The sequence below is a fragment of the Notolabrus celidotus genome, chromosome 19, assembly GCF_009762535.1.
Source record: "Notolabrus celidotus isolate fNotCel1 chromosome 19, fNotCel1.pri, whole genome shotgun sequence".
Classification (NCBI taxonomy): domain Eukaryota; kingdom Metazoa; phylum Chordata; class Actinopteri; order Labriformes; family Labridae; genus Notolabrus; species Notolabrus celidotus.
The window spans coordinates 26,684,812-26,708,194 of NC_048290.1; the positions used below are offsets into that span (position 1 = coordinate 26,684,812).

Consider the following 23,383-nt stretch of genomic DNA (forward strand, 5'->3'; position numbering starts at 1 on the left):
AAAGTATTTTGCAGAGCACAGCTACACTGTTGGTAAGTAAATAGCAGCCACAAGTTCACATTGAAATAGTGACACAAATACAGTATGTGTGTTCCACAAATAGTCACAGTGTAAACACTACCTCAACACTAATGAAAATAAGAGTTCATCACAACACTGCTCATCACAGCCACTTCATTTACATTAAAGCCAGAGGGATTATTACATTAGCATGTAACTAGCAATGATTTATTAACAACCATCAGTGTGTTGTCATTTTGCCAATCATGCTCATAAATACCCCCCAAAGAGCACTCCAGTGTAGTGGAGCTGTGATTGTGATGGTGAATACTGAACACATGCACACACAGTGTTGTTGCTTGGTAGGTGTTCTCATTTATGATGCATTAAAATTTTAAAGACTGCAGTAAACAAACTATGTATATATATATCCCAGGGACACACCTCATCTTCCCCATACAGAGCATTGCATTGTGGTGTCTGAATTTCAGTTTGAGATTGCAGGGTTTGTGCAGAAAATATTGACACAAATCTACTGTGAGAAAACCCTGCACAAATTTATAATGATGTTCTCAATGCCACTGTGTGTGACACACAGCAACTGTTTGCAAAGACAGTCAGCCAGACAAGCCACATTGTTGTGATCCACGTACACTCCTACTCGCTTGCTATTTCTCTACAACACACATGTATTTGGGATGGTGTGCAGCAAACAGTAAAATAATCATCCCACTGTGTTTTAGCGGTTATTAGACACCAACCTGGTGGCAATGCAATGCAATAATCAATCTTTACATCTCAGACCACGTGGCTATCAGAATGGACATTAACACCCCCATGCCCATCCCCACCCCAAAACACAAACAGACAATAACCTTCAGAAACCTCAAATTTATCTGTCCCACAGCTCTCTCAGCCTCTCTCAGCCAGATACTGTCCACCTCTCCTCCCCCACTGCCTGACGACACCCCTGCCCTTGTCAATTTCTACAACGACACGCTGTCCTCCTGTCTGAACAAACTTGCACACACCAAAACCAAAACAGTTTCCTTCAAAAACTCTGCCCCCTGGTTTATCCCTGAACTCCACCACATGAAATCCTGCAAACGTCAACTGGAAAGACTAAGCAATAAAACCGGTTTATCAGTGCATCACCAAGCCTTCATCCATCACCTTCAACAATACAGAGACTCACTAAATTCAGCCCGGTCCACCTATTACTCTAACCTGATCCACTCTGGCGCCAATAACCCAAAGGCTCTGTTCACCACAATAAACTACCTCCTCAAACCAACCGACAACATCTCCTCATCATTCACTGCTGAAAAATGTCAATCTTTCCTTGTATCCTTCCAATCAAAAATCAACACCATCTACAGTAACCACAACACCTCCAGCACCTTCCCCACCTCCAGCACCTTCCCCACCTCCCAGCCTGGCTCGCCTCCCTCCACCACTCCCGTCCCCAGCAGAACTACACATCCTCATGACCGGAATGAAAACCTCCACTTGCACTCTGGACCCCATGCCATCAAAATTCATCAAGGACTGCCTCCCTGCCATCACACCTTTGATCACTGCCATCGTCAACTCCTCCCTCAGCTCCAGTTCTGTCCCTCAACCCCTCAAACTGGCTGCTGTTACCCCCATAATCAAAAAAACGGGACTGATCACTGCCATCGTCAACTCCTCCCTCAGCTCCTGTTCTGCTCCTCCACCTGGCTGCTGTTACCCCCATAATCAAAAAACCCAGACTCAACCCTGACAACACAAGTAACTTACATCTCCAACCTCCCTTATCTGTCTAAAATACTGGAACATGTCGTTGCCTTTCAATCCAGCTTCAGACCCAAACACAGCACCGAAAAAGCCCTCCTCAAAGTCACCAACGACCTCCTCCTCTCTGCAGACTCTGGACACCATGCGGTATGATCAAATCATACCTCACAGACAAACACCAATTCATCAATATCAACAACTGCACCTCCCCCACAGCTCCCCTGTCCCTAGGCACCCCCCAGGGTTTGGTGCTTGGTCCCCTCCTCTTTTTTCTTTACATTCTCCCAATCAGTAAAATCATCCGTCGTCATGGTCTCCGCTTCCACTGCTAAGCTAATGACATCCAACTTTACATCTCCACCAATTCCATTACTGCTCCAACCCTCTCCACCCTGACCAACTGCCTGACCAAAATTAAAACCTGGATGCAAAAAAACTACCTCCAACTCAACTGTGAAATTCAGACCTCTTAATCATCGGCCCCAAATCCCCAAATTTAGGTGGTTAATATTCTCATGTTTTGTATTCAATCATGCCAATGATGCTTAACCATTTAGGGGACATGCTGTAGTGATATTCAAAATTAACAGATGGCTTTGAGAAAATGCACCCAATGGTGCACGCCATATCCCATCACCAGAGCAGTGGACAGGGAAAGATTTGCCACATTCTACCAAAAGAAAAAGAAAAAGACTTGCTATTCTCACTTCTGTTTTATATGATGACCTACTTTGGTGTTACATTTTTCAAGTCATGAAAATGTTAGTCATTTTTAAAATAAACTGTACACGTTTGGAATGATATTGTTTTTATTCTAGATACATTTTAAACTCCTCAAAATATACCCCTTAATTATAACTAGATCATACCATGCCAACATCAAACATGAGTTTAGTACTACAGTTTTTCTAGACCCAGTAATTTTATCAGGGGCCTATTTAATTTCCTAGGACCCACTAAATTCACCTTCTGAAGGTCCTGATGACCCACTACATTGAATACCTGTTAGCATCACTGCAAATAGTATCGTACCAGCTTCATCTCAGACAATCAGAAGTCTGCTTTGAGCTTAAATAGAGCTGAGACAGTCAAACTTCCACAGTCCCCTGAGTGAGACATTTCACCCTAAATCCAAACTGATCCTCAAATATGCAATTTATAGGAATTATTTTCAAAACTGCTGCCAAGACATCACTTCAACTTTAAACAGTAAAGATTACCCTGTAAGGGCTGTGGATCTACGTCTCATCGGCTCCAACACTCAGTCATAGTTGTTACCATGTCAGTCAGTATTTTTGTATATCTGTTCTGCTCCTTCATCAGTCCCAATCAGTTTGTCAGCATCACATCCCCCATAGGACTTTGTTAAAAAGTTTTGCAAGGCTCATGTAGAATTAATGATGAATGGTAAGACCCCAAATACAAGCTAACACTGTAGAGTCTCCTTTAGCAAGATTCCAAAAACCTTCCAATGTCAGAACTTACATTTACTTCCAATCAAAATAGAAAAGAAGGGGCCGGCTCTCACAGGCATGTATCAACTAAAACGTTATACTCCTTGTGTTGGCAACAGTTAGAAATCTTCCTACGAGCTGACATCAGCTTTAATGCAGATTTTCAAAGCAGGTTCAATCTCTTCGACCTCAATGGAAAAAGTCCAAAGCAATAGTTCATATATTCAAAATAAACACCTAAACATCCCACATGGACCAAGCCTACACAATCTTTGGAAGAGTCAAAAACATCAGAGGTACAATTTTAACATGAGTCAAAATACTTCATTCCTTTTTCTTTTTTGCCTTCTCTGAATATTGTTAGATAATTATCTATTATGGTCCCCCTGAGAGCAGAAGAAGAAGAGAAGTGAAATGAGGAGGGAAGGAGTGATTACATGGCAAATTTCATCTGCTCCAACAATGCTGCGGCATTCATTTGCCCAATCTCAGAAATGAAAGGACCATGAATGATGGAAGAGGAGTATTAAGCCTGAAGCAAAAAGAGACATTAAAGGATCAAAATATGTAAGTGGAAATCCAGCTACAGCTACCTCACAAGGTGAAGATCACACAGTCTGAATCATGAGGGTCCAGAGTTAGCAAGAGCAACAGAAAGGGATATAATGAATAGGACAACTTAATCCAATCCCTCCTCATGGGTCTGTGTGTGTGAGTAACAAGAAAAGAAGAAGAGTCATTTCTGGTGGAGGGTTCTCACTCTGAAGGGAGATTAGTCACACTGAGTTGATCTTATTGTCCAGGATAAGAGGATGAGCAGCAGAGTCCTCTGGAGAGTTTTACTAACACTCTGACAGCTCTCACAAATCAATAAAGAGGTGGAAGATGGTGTTTATACAAAGACTGATTGTGTTTCAATCGCTTAAGCATGGCTCATCCCAAAGTGGTGTTCACAGCGAAGTTCAGTGGCTACATTTCTAAAGGTGATGGTGGTGACACTGGGTGGCTGTCAAGAAGATGTTGAGTCATCTCTCAGCAGCTTGATTTTCTTGGACTTCACTCATCCTGCAATTTATTAACTCTCAGACTGCAGAGAAAGACCCAGAGCTAAAAAGTGAACACTCAACAAAGTTATCATAGTTCATCCCAAAGGGACCAAGAATGTCTTCATGTACAGTGGGGCAAAAAAGTATTTAGTCAGCCATTGATTTTGCAAGTTCTCCTACTTAGAAAGATGAGAGAGGTCTGTAATTTTCATCAGAGGTACACTTCAACTATGAGAGACAAAATGAGAAAAAAAATCCAGGAAATCACATTGTAGGATGTTTAAAGAATTTAATTGGAAATTATGGTGGAAAATAAGTATTTGGTCAATAACAAAAGTTCAACTCAATACTTTGTAACATAACCTTTGTTGGCAATGACAGAGGTCAAACGTTTCCTGTAAGTCTTCACCAGGTTTGCACACTCTGTAGCTGGTATTTTGGCCCATTCCTCCATGCAGATCTCCTCTAGAGCAGTGATGTTTTGGGGCAGTCGCTGAGCAACACAGACTTTCAACTCCCTCCCCAAATTTTCTATGGGGTTGAGGTCTGGAGACTGGCTAGGCCACTCCAGGACCTTGAAATGCTTTTTACAGAGCCACTCCTTCGTTGCCCGAGCGGTGTGTTTGGGATCATTGTCATGCTGGAAGACCCAGCCACGTTCCATCTTCAATGCACTCACTGATGGAAGGAGGTTTTGGCTTAAAATCTCACGATACATGGCCCCGTTCATTCTTCCCTTAACACGGATCAGTCGTCCTGTCCCCTTTGCAGAAAAACAGCCCCAAAGCATGAGGTTTCCACCCCCATGCTTCACAGTAGGTATGGTGTTCTTGGGATGCAACTCAGCATTCTTCTTCCTCCAAACATGACGAGTTGAGTTTTAACCAAAAAGTTCTATTTTGGTTTCATCTGACCACATGATATTCTCCCAATCCTCTTCTGGATCATCCATATGCTCTCTGGCAAACTTCAGACAGGCCTGGACATGTACTGGCTTAAGCAGGGGGACACGCCTAGCGCTGCAGGATTTGAGTCCCTCTCGGCGTAGTGTGTTACTAATGGTAGCCTTTGTTACTTTGGTCCCAGCTCTCTGCAGGTCATTCATCAGGTCCCTCCGTGTAGTTCTGGGATTTTTGCTCACCGTTCTCATGATCATTTTGACCCCACGGGATGAGATCTTGCGTGGGGCCCCAGATCGAGGGAGCTTATCAATGGTCTTCCATTTTCTTATAATTGCTCCCACAGTTGATTTATTCACACCAACCTGCTTGCCTATTGTAGATTCACTCTTCCCAGCCTGGTGCAGGTCCACAATTTTCTTCCTGGTGTCCTTGGACAGCTCTTTGGTCTTGGCCATGGTTGAGTTTGGAGTCTGAGTGTTTGAGGCTGTGGACAGGTGTCTTTTATACAGATAACCAGTTCAAACAGGTGTCATTAATACAGGTAACGAGTGGAGGACAGAAGAGCTTCTTAAAGAAGAAGGTACAGGTCTGTGAGAGACAGAAATCTTGCTTGTTTGTGATTGACCAAATACTTATTTTCCACCATAATTTACAAATAAATTCTTTAAAAATCCTACAATGTGATTTCCTGGATTCTTTTTCTCATTTTGTCTCTCATAGTTGAAGTGTACCTCTGATGAAAATTACAGACCTCTCTCATCTTTCTAAGTAGGAGAACTTGCAAAATCAGTGGCTGACTAAATACTTTTTTTTTTTGCCCCACTGTAGTTTAGGTGCCATACCTCTCTGTAGATCATTAGACATTTCAAGCAAGGACTTTAATTAAAAGTGCATCATGCCCAATGATATGAACCTGCACAATTCCTCCATTACATCCACCCTATAGTTCTTATTAAATATATTTCAAACTAAAGTGATAGAGTAATTTAGAATGAGACAAACTGACAAAACTACTCATCAGTGTTTGCTTGGTTTGAGGTTTTGGTCTTTGCTCTTCATTGAGGATTAGATTTTGATGAAACACTTGAAACATTTTCTAGACTTCTTCGTGTTCAGGTTAATTCACTTCCAGGCAGCCTGTCAGCTGCTGCCCTCACTGTGATAAACAGGGCTTCTTAGAAAAACTAAATGAAAACAATTGCTACTCTTCTCGTGCTTCATTTCAGAAACCTGTTGTGCAGACAGAAGCTTATTTACTACAAGTATCCTTCAGCATGTAATCATTTCAAATCTTGTTGGAGATGTTTCTTTTTAAGGCTTTGATTGGCTTTTGCTGTGATGTGATTCAGAGTGGAGACACTGCTTTTGGATTGGCTGCTGAGGGAGCCACATCTGTTTCATGCAGGAAGCCTGAATCCTCTCATTTCACACACAGTTTGAGAGGACTTTAAAAAGAATACGGCACTGAGAAAGAAACTAACAAATTGACCAGCAGGCAGTGAAGAGAGACGAGATGTAGAACAAAAAGAAAAAAAGTATGAAGTAGAAAGGCCAGGTGGTTATTTAAGAAAAACTGACCAACATAAAGTCAGGCAACTTGGTCGAAGAACTCCTCATCTCTCTTTCTTTACTCTTCAGGCCTACAGCAGTGCGTTCACAGGGACAGGGCTGATGTGGTGGGTTTGATAGATCCTGGGGGAAATCCTGCAGATACATGAATGTGTTATTTTATGTTTCATCTTCCTCTTGACATGGTTTAATTTATGATCTTTTTCATTATCTGTCGGTCATGTTTACGACCCCATAAACACATCCAGTCCAAATAAATGAAACAGGCATCACTGGAAGGAAAGCCAACAGTTCCCCCAGACTGCACTTATGAACTCTGTACATCTACCTCCAACAATTGAGACACAACTCAGTGAGATGTCTTTGGAGAAGAATTTTGGTGCATAGATTAATGACAACACAAAAATTTGAGCTATTTCTACAATTTGGTTTAGATTTTTTCATCCTTTTATACATTATTTGTCTTCTTCTGTCAACACAGACACTTCTATGTGCCTGCTGGACTGTAAACCATCTCAAAACTACCATTTCAGGTCTGCTGTTCACTAGAGTACAGTGTTGGGACGAGTTCTGCTTGTTTATGATATGATTTTATTAGCAATCAACGGGTCGAAGAGAGAAATTAGACTTGAGAGAGTGAAACTCATTACAGAAGAGCCAGGACTCCCTTAGGATGCACATCACACACAGCCAAACACACAATGTGGCTACCTCTGCACCATGACCTTACTTATTAATCATAGTATTTGGTTCCCAATCATCTTCACCAAGCTGAATGATCCCACTGCACACACTCTTGTTAGTTTCTCCTGAACTACATTCATCAGAGGTAATCTTCACTGTTAATGTGCAGTGACCTCTATAACTACAATTTCCCCATTTATTATATAAACCAATTTAACTTTAATGTCCCTCAGACCAATAAATTAAAAGATGTGTCTGTTTGAAGAGACATGAGCTGCACAGCTGGAGAGAAAGTGAAGTAGAAATGATTAAAACAGCTGTAAAAGAAAATCATCCACATCACCACACGCAGAGGGAGAGCTGGGAGCAAGAAAGACCAGAGGGGTATACTACAAAGAGAGTTCAACATATCCCAGATATCTTTTCTTGATCCGGCTTCACTGAACCTGACAAAAGGATATTGCGCTAATCTATCACACGAAGCTGGTTATCAACATAATGAGTCAATCTAGAGTTATCCTGAGCGCGTTCACATGAAAGGGGCTGAGAAGGCAACATATGACCAATCGCAGACATGGACAGTCTGCCGTCAGCACGTTGACATATTTTTCAAACACTGCACTTATATTAGAAAAATATGATGAAGTTAAACACATCATCCAGATTAACTTCAACACAGCTGTGTTTGAAACATGAAGGAAGAACTGAGAGATCAGACAAAAACACAGAGAGGGAATGAACTAATGACGTCTTACTTCTCATCATTTAGTGCAGATAGATCTGACTATAATAACTCTGTTTATTCCCTGACAGTGATCTCTCTCTCTGATTTCATCTTGTCATGTGTGACAATTTAAGATGTAATATTTCAGCTGCAGCCCTGACGGTATCAAACTGAGCGCTGTGGAGAAATAAAAATGAGAACATGATTTAAAGTGATAGCATGCACAGTTTTATATTTAATGCAGGACAAAAACTTCACCTTACTAACCTGTTTTAGACTCTGTTTAAGTATGATGTCAGGAAAGATAATCAATAACTGTCATCAGTATTTTAGATGTAAAATCAAACAGGTAGACAAAGTGTCCTGATGATCTCTCCCCCTTCCCCTCGCAATCAGCCCCCAGAGCTCCGTGATCGAGCGAGCTGATTGGTCAGTGGGCGGAGTTTTCTCCAAACTGATCTCTGATCCCGAACATAACCTGCTCCAGAGCCGGTAAGGAGTTCAACATGAGTTACCATGTTGATCTACCCAAGTAAAACGGGAACCACCTTCATAGTACTGAAAATCCAGAGTTAACCCTGAAGTTACCTCGATAACTGCTAATCCGGCTTCGTAGTATACCCCTCAGGACTTCAAACTTATCCTGACAACATTTTAGAAATAATTTGTAAACTTTCTCTTACAAGTGATGATTAAGTAAATCCCACCCCTATGTCTGTGTGTATACATGGTACTAGTTTTGACAGTCAATAAAACACAAGGTAGGTTGGAGGAAGCAGAAGCAGACTCGCACACAGGAGCAGGTGAGTTTTGAAAAAACTGTACAAAACAAAATCCCTCTCAAAGTTTACTACAACTGACAGGCTAAACCTGAACTACAAATAGACAGGCAAAAGACACTAGAAAACAGCTTACTCCTACTACTTGACAACATAGCTGACGTTCTGGCAGCAGCCAGCTGCCAGCACCCAACCTACAGTCATGGCCAAAAGTTTTGAGAATGACACAAATATTACATTTTCACAAAGTCTGCTGCTTCAGGGTTTTTAGGTGTTTTTGTCAGATGTTTCTATGGTATAATGAAATACAATTAGAAGCATTTCATAAGTATCAAAAGCTTTTATTGAGAATTACACAGAATTCATGCAATAAGTCAATATTTGCAGTGTTGACCCTTCTTTTTCAAGACCTCTGCAATTCTCCCTGGCATGCTGTCAATCAACTTCTGGACCAAATCCTGACTGATGGCAGTCCATTTTTGCATAATCAATGCTTGGAGTTTGTCAGAATTTGTGGGTTTTTGATTGTCCACCCGCCTCTTGCGGATTGACCACAAGTTCTCAATGGGATTAAGATCTGGGGAGTTTCCTGGCCAAGGGCCCAAAATCGTAATGTTTTGTTCCCCGAGCCATTTTGTTATGACTTTTGCTTTATGACAAGGTGCTCCATCATGCTGGAAAAGGCATTCTTCATCACCAAACTGCCCTTGGATGGTTGGGAGAAGTTGCTCTAGGAGGACGTTCTGGTACCATTCTTTATTCATGGCTGTGTTTTTAGGCAAGATTGTGAGAGAGCCCACTCCCTTGACCGAAAAGCAACCCCACACATGAATGGACTCAGGATGCTTCACTGTTGGCAAGAGACAGGACTGATGGTAGCGCTCACCTCGTCTTCTCCGAACAAGCCTTCCTCCAGATGCCCCAAACAATCGGAAAGGGGATTCATCAGAGAAAATGACTTTACCCCAGTCCTCAGCAGTCCAGTCCCTGTACCTTCTGCAGAATATCAGTCTGTCCCTGATGTTTTTACTGGAGAGAAGTGGCTTCTTTGCTGCCCTCCTTGACACCAGGCCTTCCTCCAAAAGTCTTCGCCTCACTGTGCGTGCAGATGCACTCACACCTGCCTGCTGCCATTCCTGAGCAAGCTCTGCACTGGTGGTGGCCCGATCTCGCAGCTGTAACACCTTCAGGATACGGTCCTGGCGCTTGCTGGACTTTCTTGGGTGCCCTGGAGCCTGTTTGGCAACAATTGAACCTCTCTCCTTGAAGTTCTTGATAATGCGATAGACGGTTGACTGAGGTGCAATCTTACTCGCTGCTATAAACTTCCCTGTTAGGCCCTTTTTGTGCAATGCAATGATGGCTGCACGTGTTTCCTTGCAGGTAACCATGGCTAACAGATGAGGAACAATGGTGTCATGCACCCTCTTCCTTTTAAAGTGTCCAGTCACTCAATCATGACAGATTGATCGCCAGCCTTGTCCTCATCAACACCCACACCTGTGTTAATGTGTTTGACACCTGTGTGTCATTGAAATGATGTTAGCTGGTCCTTTTGTGGCAGGGCTGAAATGCAGTGGAAATGTGTTTTTGGTGATAAAGTTCATTTTCAAGGCAAAGAGGGACTTAATTGCAATTAATTGCAGTTGAGCTGATCACTCCTCATAACATTCTGGAGTATATGCAAATTGCCATTATAAAAACTGAAACAGCAGACTTTGTGAAAATTAATAGTTGTGTCATTCTCAAAACCTTTGGCCATGACTGTATATGATGGATGTGTTGTAGATGTTAAATGTTGTATGGTTGTTGTATGGTAAGCTATAAATGAATTGCCCTTCTTGGGATCAATAAAGTTGTCTGAATCTGAATCCGAATCTGAACCGTAGTTTCTTCAGTTAGTTTCATGCACAGGTCCCTGATGATTATTACACTCCAGAATAGTTCTCTGACGGTCTGACACAGTTGCCCACTGACATCAGTCTGATAAGCTGCTATATGCTTTGCCTGTAGGTGGTAGCACAAACTCAAAGCACTTCAGTGACATTCTAATTCTGTTTGACATAAATTGCATATTACTTTTGATCTGCCAACTGAGCCATGGGACTTTTTTTAAAGCAAAATGAACCATTGAGAAGACCAGCAGTGTTTCCATCACAGCAGAAGCAGTAAGCTCTGTGCTGCTTACCCGCGGTGCCCGGGAAGAGACATCTTCTTCTTCTTCTTCTTGTTTTGGGTAGGGGGCAAACAGCATTAGGGTCCAATACCTCCCCCTGCTATATTGGAATGTGGAGCAGAGTAAACAAGAAACAGAAAGGGTCAAAATGGTATGGGTTAAAAAAATTGGTATGCAATAAGAAAAAAGAAGAAAGCTATTTTGAGCCTTAATGGTGTTGTGATTAACACATTTACACTGACATTGCTACTTTTTATCTTGCATTGAAGATGGTTTAGCTCACACAGAAGAGAAGAAAGCAGGAGATAGATTTTCATGTGGAGCAAGACGGCCAGCAGGAGTTTCTCATCCCACCTGTTGTCACAGCTACCTTGTTGAATTTCTGCTGCTCTCACACTTCAGGATTCAATGATGGCTGAAGCAACTTTACAGACTGTTGTACAATATCTTCATCTCTTATACTTTTCTATTTCTGATAGTCCTACAGTAAAAAGTCCATGGAAAGTTAATCAATACAATGTCTGATGAACATGTAGGCCTTGAAGTCATTTTCCAAACTTAAATGTCACAGATCCTAGTCTTTAACATGTTACAGAGGAATTATTTTCAATTGAGCAGCCATCATTTTTTGGGGATTTATTATTCAGGGTTCCCACACGTCCTGGAAAACATGGAAAACAGTTGACCAGTTTTCCAGAACACCTGGAAAATGGGAGAAAAAGTCAAATGTCCTGGAAAATCACAGATTGTGCTGGAAAATTATTCCAACATGACTGCGTTCGACCTGACCCTATTAAAAAAACACATCCCCATTCATTGAAAGTTGAGTGCACACTGTGCTGGAAAAGACAGTGACACTGCACAACTTTTTTCACATCTTTTCTCCTTCACTTCATAATCATGCATTCACAGAAAACGGGGGTATATTGTTCATGTTTTATGGTACCTTAACCTTGTAGAGTGCTCTTTTGATTCAAAGAGTCTTATATATAAGGTAAAGAGTGAGCAGCGGAGTCGGGCAGAGAGCTTGGGGGTCTGTGCCTCACAACTTTCCCTGCAGGCTGAGAGCTCAGTTAGTCCTCTGAGCTGCTGTAGACGTCCTCCTGCTGCGGACGATCTGGACTCCAGCTGATACGGACGTGCTGGACTCCAGCGGCAACAGCTTCTACGACTCGTCTCAGCACTATCACTTCTCTCTCTTACTCCCCTCTATCTGTCTTTCCAGACCCAACTCAGTCAAGGCATGATGGCTGTCTAACATGAGTCTGGTTCTGCCTGAGGTTTCTGCCTGTTAAAAGGAAGTTTTTCCTCACCACTGTAACTAGCTAAATACTGCGATGTGCAATGCTCATGGTGGATTAAGGTGGGGTCAGACTGAGTCTTACCCTGTCTTGAAGTTGGGTCTCTGTTCATAATTTGACATAGAGTGGTCTAGACCTCCTATGTTTGTAAAAGCATCCTGAGATAACGTTTGTTGTGATTTGGCGCTATACAAATAAAGATTGATTGATTGATTGAGTTACCGTACTGTAGCTAGTAGGAGCGCAAACTCCTGATAGTGAAAACAAATCGAACAAAAAGAGCAACACAGCTGCACATAAACTCCACGTTGTAGACATCGTTGATCACGATAGACATCGCCACGCAGGAAGACAGTTCACACTTTTTTAAATCTCTGAGAGATCTTCAAATACAGAGTGCGTCTTGTATTCACCACTTTGAATATCCATGATAAAGCAGGTATATTTTGAGTTAGTGTTGATAAACATTTGTGGCCATTTTTGTCATTCAGTTCTATTTAGGTCAATTCATGCTCTGATCCTCTGATTATTATTATTATTATTATTTATTTATTTCAGTAAGGCAGCTTCCAGATTCCTTTGCTGGCTCTTTTCTTTTTCACTTAGCTAATTTTATATTTTTTGAGAAAAGAGAAAGCTGAGATGAGAGTTCCCCATCATTGCTACTTGGTTATTAAGGAACTAAATTTAGACTGTTATACCAGCTTGATCATCCTGGAAAATGATCTCTGGAAAAGAGTGGGAACCCTGATTATTATTATTGTTTACTAAACTGGATATAAGGTTAAACAATTAAGTTAATGAATAAACTTGAGTATGATGTGTATTGCTTGTTATATTCTAACATTTCGTTAATAAACAGCAGAGTAAAATATTTCACTAATGGCGAAAATTCTTGCTTTTGTGTATCCAGGATGGTAACAAATAATAGCATGTCTGCTGGACAACAGAAAGATTTCTAACCCAGCAGACTGCAGCAAAGATTCCAGCTGCAGACAGATGAACTCAAAGCAAACCATTACTAAATGTTGGCCAGGAATCAATAGAATGTGTTTTAACATATATCTTTTTCTTTTTAATGGCTGAAAGTATTTCTTTCAGGTTTCTTGTTCTATTTATCTGATGGACAGTATGAGAAGGGCTAAGCACACACAAACATCACATCCACAGCTCTTATAAAAACATGAGCACACAGAAAATGCAGTCATGGCCATCCTTTATCAGCTATCAGATTTATCTTCAGGGTTTCTGACTTACGCAGTGAGTTGGAATTTCTGTCCTTATAGTGCTCCTAATTAAGAAAAAAAAATCTCCATTTGCATTTGAATGGAGCTGTTGGAGCTTTTAATCTTAGTGCATTCAAACACAGTGTAGAGTGGCACACACACTGTCTCCCTCCCTATAAAATCACTGCTGTGCATGAAAGGAAACTCTCAAGACTCCAAAAAGGCACAGCAGACATTTCTTTCTCTACCTTTCGCAGAGCCAGGTGTCCACCAAGGTGTTCAGAATGAATAGAACAAAACATAGACTTATATTTAAAAGTGTCTCCCTTCAACAAAAGGAATTTATTTTAGTCATTATTTGCCGTCTAGCTGCTTCTGTACACTCCAAGCTGCGTTGTTATGACAAGGTTTGTGTTTAAAATGTATCTTATAGGATTGATAGAGAGTGTTTACCTTTGGGTGGATTCATTCACCTCATTCTGTTTGTGCTTTCACACAACAGGACTGACAAATGGAGAAACCTCAAAAGCTTTTTCAAAATGATGTGACCGATTTTCCACCTCTTTTCAACACAAACTGGAGCACTGTCACTTCTGTCTTTTGAAGAGTCATGTAATCCAAGGAAATATTTTATTTAAATCCAGCCTTTTAACCCTGACCCAGGCTGTGTTTTATTTCCGTCTCTGCATCTGTTTCTTGCTCTCACCTCAATGTTTGTGTTTTAGCAGGAAAAGCGATAGTCTGTCTCACTCTATATGAGTGTATTGAATGTATGTAAATCTGAGAAAAGGGCACACTGCAGTTAAGATTTTAATGAGACAGGCAGGAAGTAGGCTGACCTCTCTGACCGTTGGGCTGCGGACATTCATCATCTCAAACACATGCTGGCTGACAGGGCGGGGGGGGGGGAGAGAGAACATGCCCATATTGGAACAACAGAACGCTGCGATGAACTAGAGGATGAAGAGAAAGAGATGAGAGGAGAAAAGACACAAATGAAGACGAGAGGAAGACAGATTGAATAAGGTGGTGATGCAGGGTTGTGTTTTAGTGTTCAGCTGCTGCTTCTACTGCAGACAATTGATTTGGCTGTAATCGTTTGTATCTCAAACAGCTCTCACTGTGTGTCCAGATTCACACCAATAGTCACCTGTGATCACCCTGAGCCAGAGCTTCTCAGAGGTCTTTAAAATCACATGAAGTCTGATTCAGAACATTAAGCACTGAAACAGAAAAGCTTCTTCTGCCTGAGCCAGAGCTGATGTTCAAGCTGTTCTTATCCTCCCTGATTTTCAGCCTCTAAACTGTTCTCTCTTATACTTTTCTACCAGAGAGGTTCTCAAATCTGAGCTTTGAAGTGAGACTGGCCTCTGAAGTGAGAACACAGAAAGAGAGGGAGTTTTCAATACAGGCTGGGCCAAAATATGTTCAAGGAAAACCTTGGATCTTCCCTCTAAACTCCCCTCCTCATGCTCAGTTTGTTCTCTCCACAGACTTGTTTTAATTGTGTGACGACTAAATAACAAACATACCGCTCAGGACAGAAATAAAAGAACTAAATATAGTACTAAAGAACTTTGAATCAAAGCTTAAAAACATCTATTTATTCTTAGATTTCCTTTTAACTTTTGTTTGCTCTTGACCTTAAGATGTTACACAGCATTTGAGCCACTTTTAGATCCCTGAGTGTGAGTTGTGTTTTTCCAAAACAGCGTGAGTCTGCTCTGTGTGTGAGGTGGCTGGAAAAGGTGTTGCATCCAGTTCTGACTGTGACAAAGAACAGCTGAGGGAGAGGCAGCAGCTTGATCAAACCACAGCGCTGCAGCAAATCAAATCAGTGTGGAGGATTTTATTTTGCATTCATTGTTTTTCTGCTTTGTTTGTATCTCCATCAGCTGAGAGGAAATCATTTGCTCCACCCCGACAGTCTCTGTGAGAGAAGCTCCTCACCGAGGGGAAAAATAAATTGCTTTTGTTTCAACATGGTGGCTCAGTGTGGATGTGAGAATGAACTTCAATGTTTCTGTGATTAGTTTCATATCAGATTGTGAGTTTGAGGATTTGGTGTTTAAACATCTGCATGTCAAACAGCAGAGTCATCCTCTAATGCGAACATATTTGTTTTTCATTTTGGACAATGTTTTTTGGAAGCTGCTGTTTTCAGACCTTTTTTATCTCCTGATTGTCTCTTTTTCTTCAACCCAATCTGTCTCCACCTTCTTCATTGTTTGCACCTTCCTCTCCTGTTTCAAATGGTTTTTTTTTATCTAATCTTTTTGCAGTTTTCTAATGCCTCTGACTCCCTTGTATCTGTTTCGCCTCTCCTTCCCTCCTCTGTTATCTGTCCTCCCTGCCTGACTCACGTCTCCCTCTCTCTCCTTGCAGGATGGAGGGAGCAGGATATCAGCGGGTGCTGCAGGTGGACCTGGAGGTGAACGGGCTGATGATGAATCAGGGGGGACGGGAGGTGACGTGGCAGGTGGAGTATCCACTCACCCGCACCCTGACCAGTGAGGTTCCCACAATCATCCGTCTGGCACCGCAGGACCTTGGAGGCATCGTGCCATTAGCCATGGTGAGGAGGGGAGGGGTAGAGCTTTCAAGTGGTAGAGAAAGGGTGACCATAAACAGACAGTCATTTCTTTTCAGCATTAAGATCTGAATTCACTTTTGATGATATGGATTGAAATTGAACTGCGGCTGTGAGAATCTTCTCAAGGGCTGGATATTACTATGTCAAAGAGTCATCCATTACTCTTTGACAAGAGCTTTTTAAAGTAGCTTCCACATCATGAATTACTTTATTATAACCATACATCTCAGAGTGGAGTGTTCTTGGTTGAAACTCTTTGACCTCTGCATGTTAGAAGGAAAAGCAGGGCTCATCTATATGCTATGTCTGTTAAAAATACGAGATCATTTATGAAATCATAAATGAGAGATAAATTATCCGTTATTCCATTAAAAAAAAATCCAGGCTGGAGTATCTTTAACACCCAGCTTGTCTCTTTTAACGGTCAATAATCTGTTAATAGACTCTCACAGCTCACTGACTGAGAAGTTAATTGAGTTTAGATTTGGACAGTCCAAACATGATTACACTGGCAACAGGCTTCATGCTGCTAATTGTATTATGATAATGAATGACTGTTATCCCAAAATGAAAGAAAAAGCAGTTAATATGCAGCAACAAGAAGAGTAATATCTAATATCAGTCTTCACTGATAGTGGCCATGTAAATATCAAATGCCTTCCAGCACTTCATGAAGTTTGATAATGATAACTTGGTGAGGCAGCATTTTGCTGTTTTTTTTTAATCTCTTATGTGTTTTAAAAGTAAACCGCCTTAATGTTAAAGCTGTTGTAAGCTATCCTTAAGTAATAAATGGACAACATTAGTGTTGAATAGGGGAGAGCCCGACTAAGGATTTGCTTAGTCGAATCTGATTCATCAGATTTTGCCCATTGTCGACGAATAGTCCAATGTTTGTTGTTTTTCCTTTTTGACCCAAAGTCTGCATGATGGTGACCGCATGACAATATTACACATAACCCTTTACAATTAAGAGACTCGTAGCTTAAAGTAAAAGGGATGAAGGAGAGAGAACTCAAATAAGGCCTCCATCCGTTAAACATGGAACAACACGCCGTTATAGAGTAAGGAATCAGGAGATATTTAAACAGTGTTCACACAGCAGAGAGCAGCGCTGCGGAGGGTAGTTAGTCCAACTTAAGACTAAACATTTGTATAATGTTCAAAATCAAACCTGAACCAGCTAAAGGGTTTTTAAATCTCTTAACAGAACCTTTTAAAACAGTCTTTCATCACATCTTTGTCCGCTTGAGTCTTTTCAAATTGTACGCGAGGAAAACCATCATGTGTACAGGCAGAAGTGCGCTCCTTGCTCTGTTGACTGTAAATCCTGTCTTTGAGAATATCCTCTCTGATGGGGTGGAGGTGGATGGGATGCTGTGGATTGTTTTTGAGGCTTCAGACAGTTTTGGGTATCCCTCCTGGTTCTTTTGGCCCCGTACAGTTTTTGTGTGGTCCGGTAATCCTTGATCTCACAGCCCTCTTCATGAAGCTGCCCCTCATCTTCATCACTAGTTTTTAGGATCAACTGAAGTTTTATTTCCTGACATTTTGAGCTACCATGAACGTAGAAAGATTTAAAGACCAGCTGAGGTACGTCTGCTCCACAGGTCCCCGCTAAATGGGAGAGTCCACCTTTAATAACCAGGGGAGATTTAATTACCACTTTAAGGAGATTTAACACTTCAAGAGCTGTTCTCAGAATTACATTAAATAAGTCTATATTTATATCAAAATAGGATATGAGACACTATTTTTGAGGGAAACAGGAAAATAATGTAAAATTAGACATTGAGCACCCCCATGGTTTGAATGGAATGATCCACATTTCATATGCAAATATTCGACTATGAGATTGGCAGTCGACTAAGGCTCGTTAGAACGAATAGTCGAATATTCGACTATTTGGGGTCACCCCTAGTGTTGAACGAACCTATTGCTGCATAATGCACACCTGAGAGACAGATTAGAGGGACATGCAATGAAGACAGTGGCTACGTTTACATGAGACTTTTAATTCCTCTTTAATTCAGATTAAAATTAAATCCTCTTTAAAAAGATTAAAAATGACCTTGTAAACACCTAATTCCGCATGAAAATGACCATTCTGAATTAAACTTAAATTCAAAGTAAGTGTCTGGTTTATTCTGATTTTAAATCTGAATTGAATACTTCCTCGATCATGTATACGTTCATTCCGCTTTAAATTAATTCCGGTCGTTCTGTGCATGCTCGTTCCCTTGTCCTGTCGTGATGACACACATATTCCAGGATGGCTGCCTGAAGCAAGCATTGGACTCGAGCAGAAATTACTTCTTTAATAGGAGCCTCAGAAGAAATGGATATCATGAAAAGAGTTGATGGACGGAAGCATAAAAATGTGGACCTTTTTAAAGCTGTAGCGTCCAAGTTAATCAAGGGTCTTCCACGTTGTAACCGAAAATACAAGAAGCAGGAACTGGAGTCTGTTTTCTTCTGGTAGACGTAAATGTGTCACGCCCACCCCTGTCCAATCAGAACCCTTCCCAACCCCAAGACCTTAAGCGGAATATCAATCAATCAATCAATCTTTATTTGTGTAGCGCCAAATCACAACAAACGGTATCTCAAGACGCTTTTACAAACATAGGAGGTCTAGACCACTCTATGTCAATATATATCTAATCTATCAGCATATATATCTAAAAAAGAAATGTTCATCAAAGACGACAGCTTGGTCATAATTCTCCTGTCAGCTACCACCTCCACAGGGTCCAGGACTGAGCTGGCCTTCTTCACCAGTTAGTTCAGTCTTGCTCTCCTGTATCCTGTCCGCCCACAGCAGGTGAAATCCTTCCAATGTGGCGTTCGTGTCCGGTGTTAGCTCTTTTAGCATGATGCTACTCTGCCAGTATTCCCTCTGGTGCTGGGTTAGCTCGTCCACCTTATCGTAGATAGATCTCACATTCCCCATAACGGTGGGTGGAAGGACAGGTCGACGTCTTCCCTTCCTAGCTTGAACCTCAATACCAGCACGTCGTCCTAGCCTCCTTCTCCTCAGCTCGCAGGGAACACCGTTTAGCATCAACATGCTACGGGCAGCCAACAGCTGATCTCCAATAATAAAGAATATAAAGAAAGACGATTAAACATGTTTTCCTTGTAAACCTCAATTCGGAATTACTATTTCCATGTAAACACGAAGGAGAATACTTTAATTCCGAATTATTTGATTCAGACTAATTAATTCTGAATTAAAAAAACATCATATAACCGGGGCCAGTGTGTCATGTGTAGGCTAAAACAAAAAGAGAAGAACCCAAAGTGCAGACTAATATAAAGAGTTGATGAACAAAAAGAAAAACAACAGTAGATAAAATAAAATGTGCTTAAACAAATCCACAGAAAACATGATAACACTCGGGTAAGACATGACAATTAACTGACATAGAAGGGAGGAAACACAGAGACTAAATACCTACAGGGGCAATCAGACACAGGCGAGACAACGAGACATAGGTGGAACTAATGAGGGCGCATCAAACTGGAGGGAAACACAAGAGCAGGAAGTGAACGACACATAGGGGGCAAAAACTTCAAAATAAAACAGGAAATGCAGGAGACTGAAATAAACATGAGAAAATACAAGGAACAAAGAACACAAGACATGAAACACTGGAAAGAAAGACCGCAATTAGCACAGGAACAACAATAAACAAATCTTAACAAAGGCAAATCATGTCACAATGCTGACTTTAAATGTAACTTTTCAAAAAGTTCTATTTGAACAACCTCAAGAGGGATTTAGACAACTTTATTTAGCAAACTGAACAAAAAACACACAACCTAGGTGATAAAATTGATAGAGATAAAACTCTGACGCACACTAAGAGGATGGCCACAGCGAAAAAAATGTTTAAAAAAACACTGGATTGTAAAATATTAGAGAAAATACTGCATAAAACCAACATTCAGTGATGAAGCACACAAACAAGCCTCACTATGGACATGAACATAGTGCCATGACTCAAATACCTTAGGGGCAATTTTTAAAGCTTTCTCAGAAAGTCTGCATTATGCGTAAAGTTGCACATACATAGAGAACCTATAATGTATAGTTAACAGCAGGGGCAAGGAACAGCAACATGGCTCAGCTGCAAATTGGAAGACTGTTGTCTTTCAGTACCTTCACTGAAACAAGATAATGTTTAAAGGATATAGAATCTTAACTCTGAGAAATATTACACCCATAATTTACTGTGTATGGAGGTAAAATAAAAGTGCAGTGTGATCTGAAATACAACCTTGCTTGATGGACCTTGGTTAGCATTGAAACTAAGTCGCTTTATTTTTCATTGATTGCACTGCACCTATTTGCAGAATAACCTCCTTTAAAAGGCACTGAAGTGAGTTACAGCATATACCAGTAACTTGATTCAAGTGTTTGACATTGATTTCTATCTCTGCAAAAAAAAAACCTCACAGGTCGACTCTGATCCTTGCTGACACTCAGCAGTGTTTGTCTGTGAGCAGAATACCAGAAACCTCTGTTCAATAAACCTCTCATCTCTCTGTGACCACTCCCAGCCTGCACTCCGAAACAAAAGCACACACTCAGGCAATATCTGTCATCCAGACAAGGAATACACAACTCACTGCTGTCAGATTCAAGTATCTGATAATCTTACAATTGGTGAAATAATGAAAGCAAAGATATATCTTAAGTCAATATACTTAATCACTGAAAAACTTTTGAAAATCTAAAGTTAAGGGAATACAAGATGTGTGTACTTACAGAGACACTCACCCTGCTTCTCATTTTCCCTCTTATTGTGCGAGAGGCCTAGGTGCACTCTTTCACTCATTAGAAGAGACAGCCAGCGTGTCCCAAATGCTATCATTAGCATGTGATTCATCGCCTCTACACTCACTCCATTCCAAACTTTATAACATTAGCTTTCTTCTCAAAGTCCCAGAATATTATAATCATGGCCATTAGTAGGAATTCTATTATTAGCTTGTTATATTTTTCTTTCCTTTTTTTGTCATGGTGAGCGTCTCTGTCTGGAATAATTCACATTTCACCAAAAGCAACCTCTCTTATTTAGACTCCATATCATTGCTTGACAGTTAGTGACATACTGAGGCAACAAGCACAGCAGAATTAGTCAGAGGTTTGTCCTCTGCAGGCATGAGGAACAGATAAGTGAAATAGAGAGTGCTCCTCATATATATTTAATTCACAAACAGTGCTATCACAGCATCAGTGGCTGGCTAGCTGTATCCAAGCAGGCTGCCATCAGTCACGCTGTCACGCTGTCAGGAACTGTATTTGGAAAATGTTGTGGCAGAGCACTAATAGGGCGTGCAGTGAGGCTATTCACTGACATGCTAAGTGCCCTCAAGGTAACATTAGCCATCTGCATAATGCTTCTTATAGCTTAATGAGGTCCTCTTGTATATAATAAACAGGCCTCTTTTATTACAGTTTTATCTCATGTAGATTGTAACCACCCTTTGCCTCTTTTCTCTGGTCTTAGTTATCCAACTGAAAGAAAAATTGAAGAAACAGAAAAAAAGCACCAAGGCAAAACAAGACAATGTGTCCAATTCATGTTCAACCCACCTCACTTTTACAGTAATTTAGTTTTGTATTTGTTTAAGTTTCAGTCAAGCAATGCCTTCATTACAGTCAGACTGATTATGGAGTTTTGAGGCTGATACTGACAATCGTTCAATAACTTTTGATAAATGATCCCCTACATCAAACATTTAAACGTATCACCATTTCTTCATATAACTCGTCTATATCTTTGTCAGTTTGCCTATAATCATGAGGGCTGCAACCAATAAGAATGTGCATAATCAATTACCGTCTCCATCAATCAACTATTTGCTTGATCTATAAAACATGACAGAGCAAAGCAAAGTCACAGATCCTTATTTTGAAGAAGTTAGACACGTGCAGACAAATTGCTTTAATTGATTGGTCCATAATGACTCTAGTTCCCCACCAGTGTCCCGGGGACCAACTTGTTAATAAATATGTTCCACCTCTAATCAATATAGATTTGTCTAAGGCTAATATCTTGGTAAAGATCCTTAAAGGAAGCAATCTTTGCAAATATGTAATGCCAAACATGATTTGTTGTTATGTTTGTTCCGTTTGCTGCTTTGTGGCAAAAGGAAAGTTGTGAGTTTGCTTTATTCAATAAACTTGGAATAAAACATCTTAAAAATCAGATGTTTTACATCATGATGAGTTTGTCACTTAACAGCTTGGGATCTGTATTGTGCCAAATGTTTTCAATGGGTGATACGTCTGGAATACAGGCAGGTCAGTGTAGCACCCAGACTCTTCTACCATGGAGCCATGTTGTTGTAATACATGCCAAATGTGGTTTGGCATTATATTGGTGAAATATGCAAGGTCTTGCCTGAGAAAGGTATTGTCTGACAGCATTGGTTACTCCAAAACCTGTATATGTTGTTTAGCATGACTGGTGCTCTCCTAGGTGTGTAAAGTCATGGCCAAAAGTTATGAGAATGACACAAATATTACATTTTCACAAAGTCTGCTGCTTCAGGGTTTTTAGGTGTTTTTGTCAGATGTTTCTATGGTATAATGAAATACAATTAGAAGCATTTCATAAGTATCAAAAGCTTTTATTGAGAATTACACAGAATTCATACAATAAGTCAATATTTGCAGTGTTGACCCTTCTTTTTCAAGACCTCTGCAATTCTCCCTGGCATGCTGTCAATCAACTTCTGGACCAAATCCTGACTGATGGCAGTCCATTCTTGCATAATCAATGCTTGGAGTTTGTCAGAATTTGTGGGTTTTTGATTGTCCACCCGCGTCTTGAGGATTGACCACAAGTTCTCAATGGGATTAAGATCTGGGGAGTTTCCTGGCCAAGGGCCCAAAATCTTAATGTTTTGTTCCCCGAGCCATTTTGTTATGACTTTTGCTTTATGGCAAGGTGCTCCATCATGCTGGAAAAGGCATTCTTCATCACCAAACTGCCCTTGGATGGTTGGGAGAAGTTGCTCTCGGAGGACGTTCTGGTACCATTCTTTATTCATGGCTGTGTTTTTAGGCAAGATTGTGAGAGAGCCCACTCCCTTGACTGAAAAGCAACCCCACACATGAATGGTCTCAGGATGC

The 23,383-nt window shown here is 40.8% G+C and overlaps 1 protein-coding gene across 1 annotated transcript in view; it reads left to right on the plus strand.

Moving 5' to 3' along the window:
- Positions 1 to 23,383, plus strand: part of si:dkey-112m2.1 (transmembrane protein 132C) — a 107,279-nt gene that overhangs the window by 63,673 nt on the left and 20,223 nt on the right. Inside the window, exon 4 of the mRNA XM_034710221.1 lies at positions 16,026 to 16,215. Coding sequence (XP_034566112.1) covers positions 16,026 to 16,215 — 190 coding nt within the window. The remainder of the gene's footprint in view (positions 1 to 16,025; positions 16,216 to 23,383) is intronic.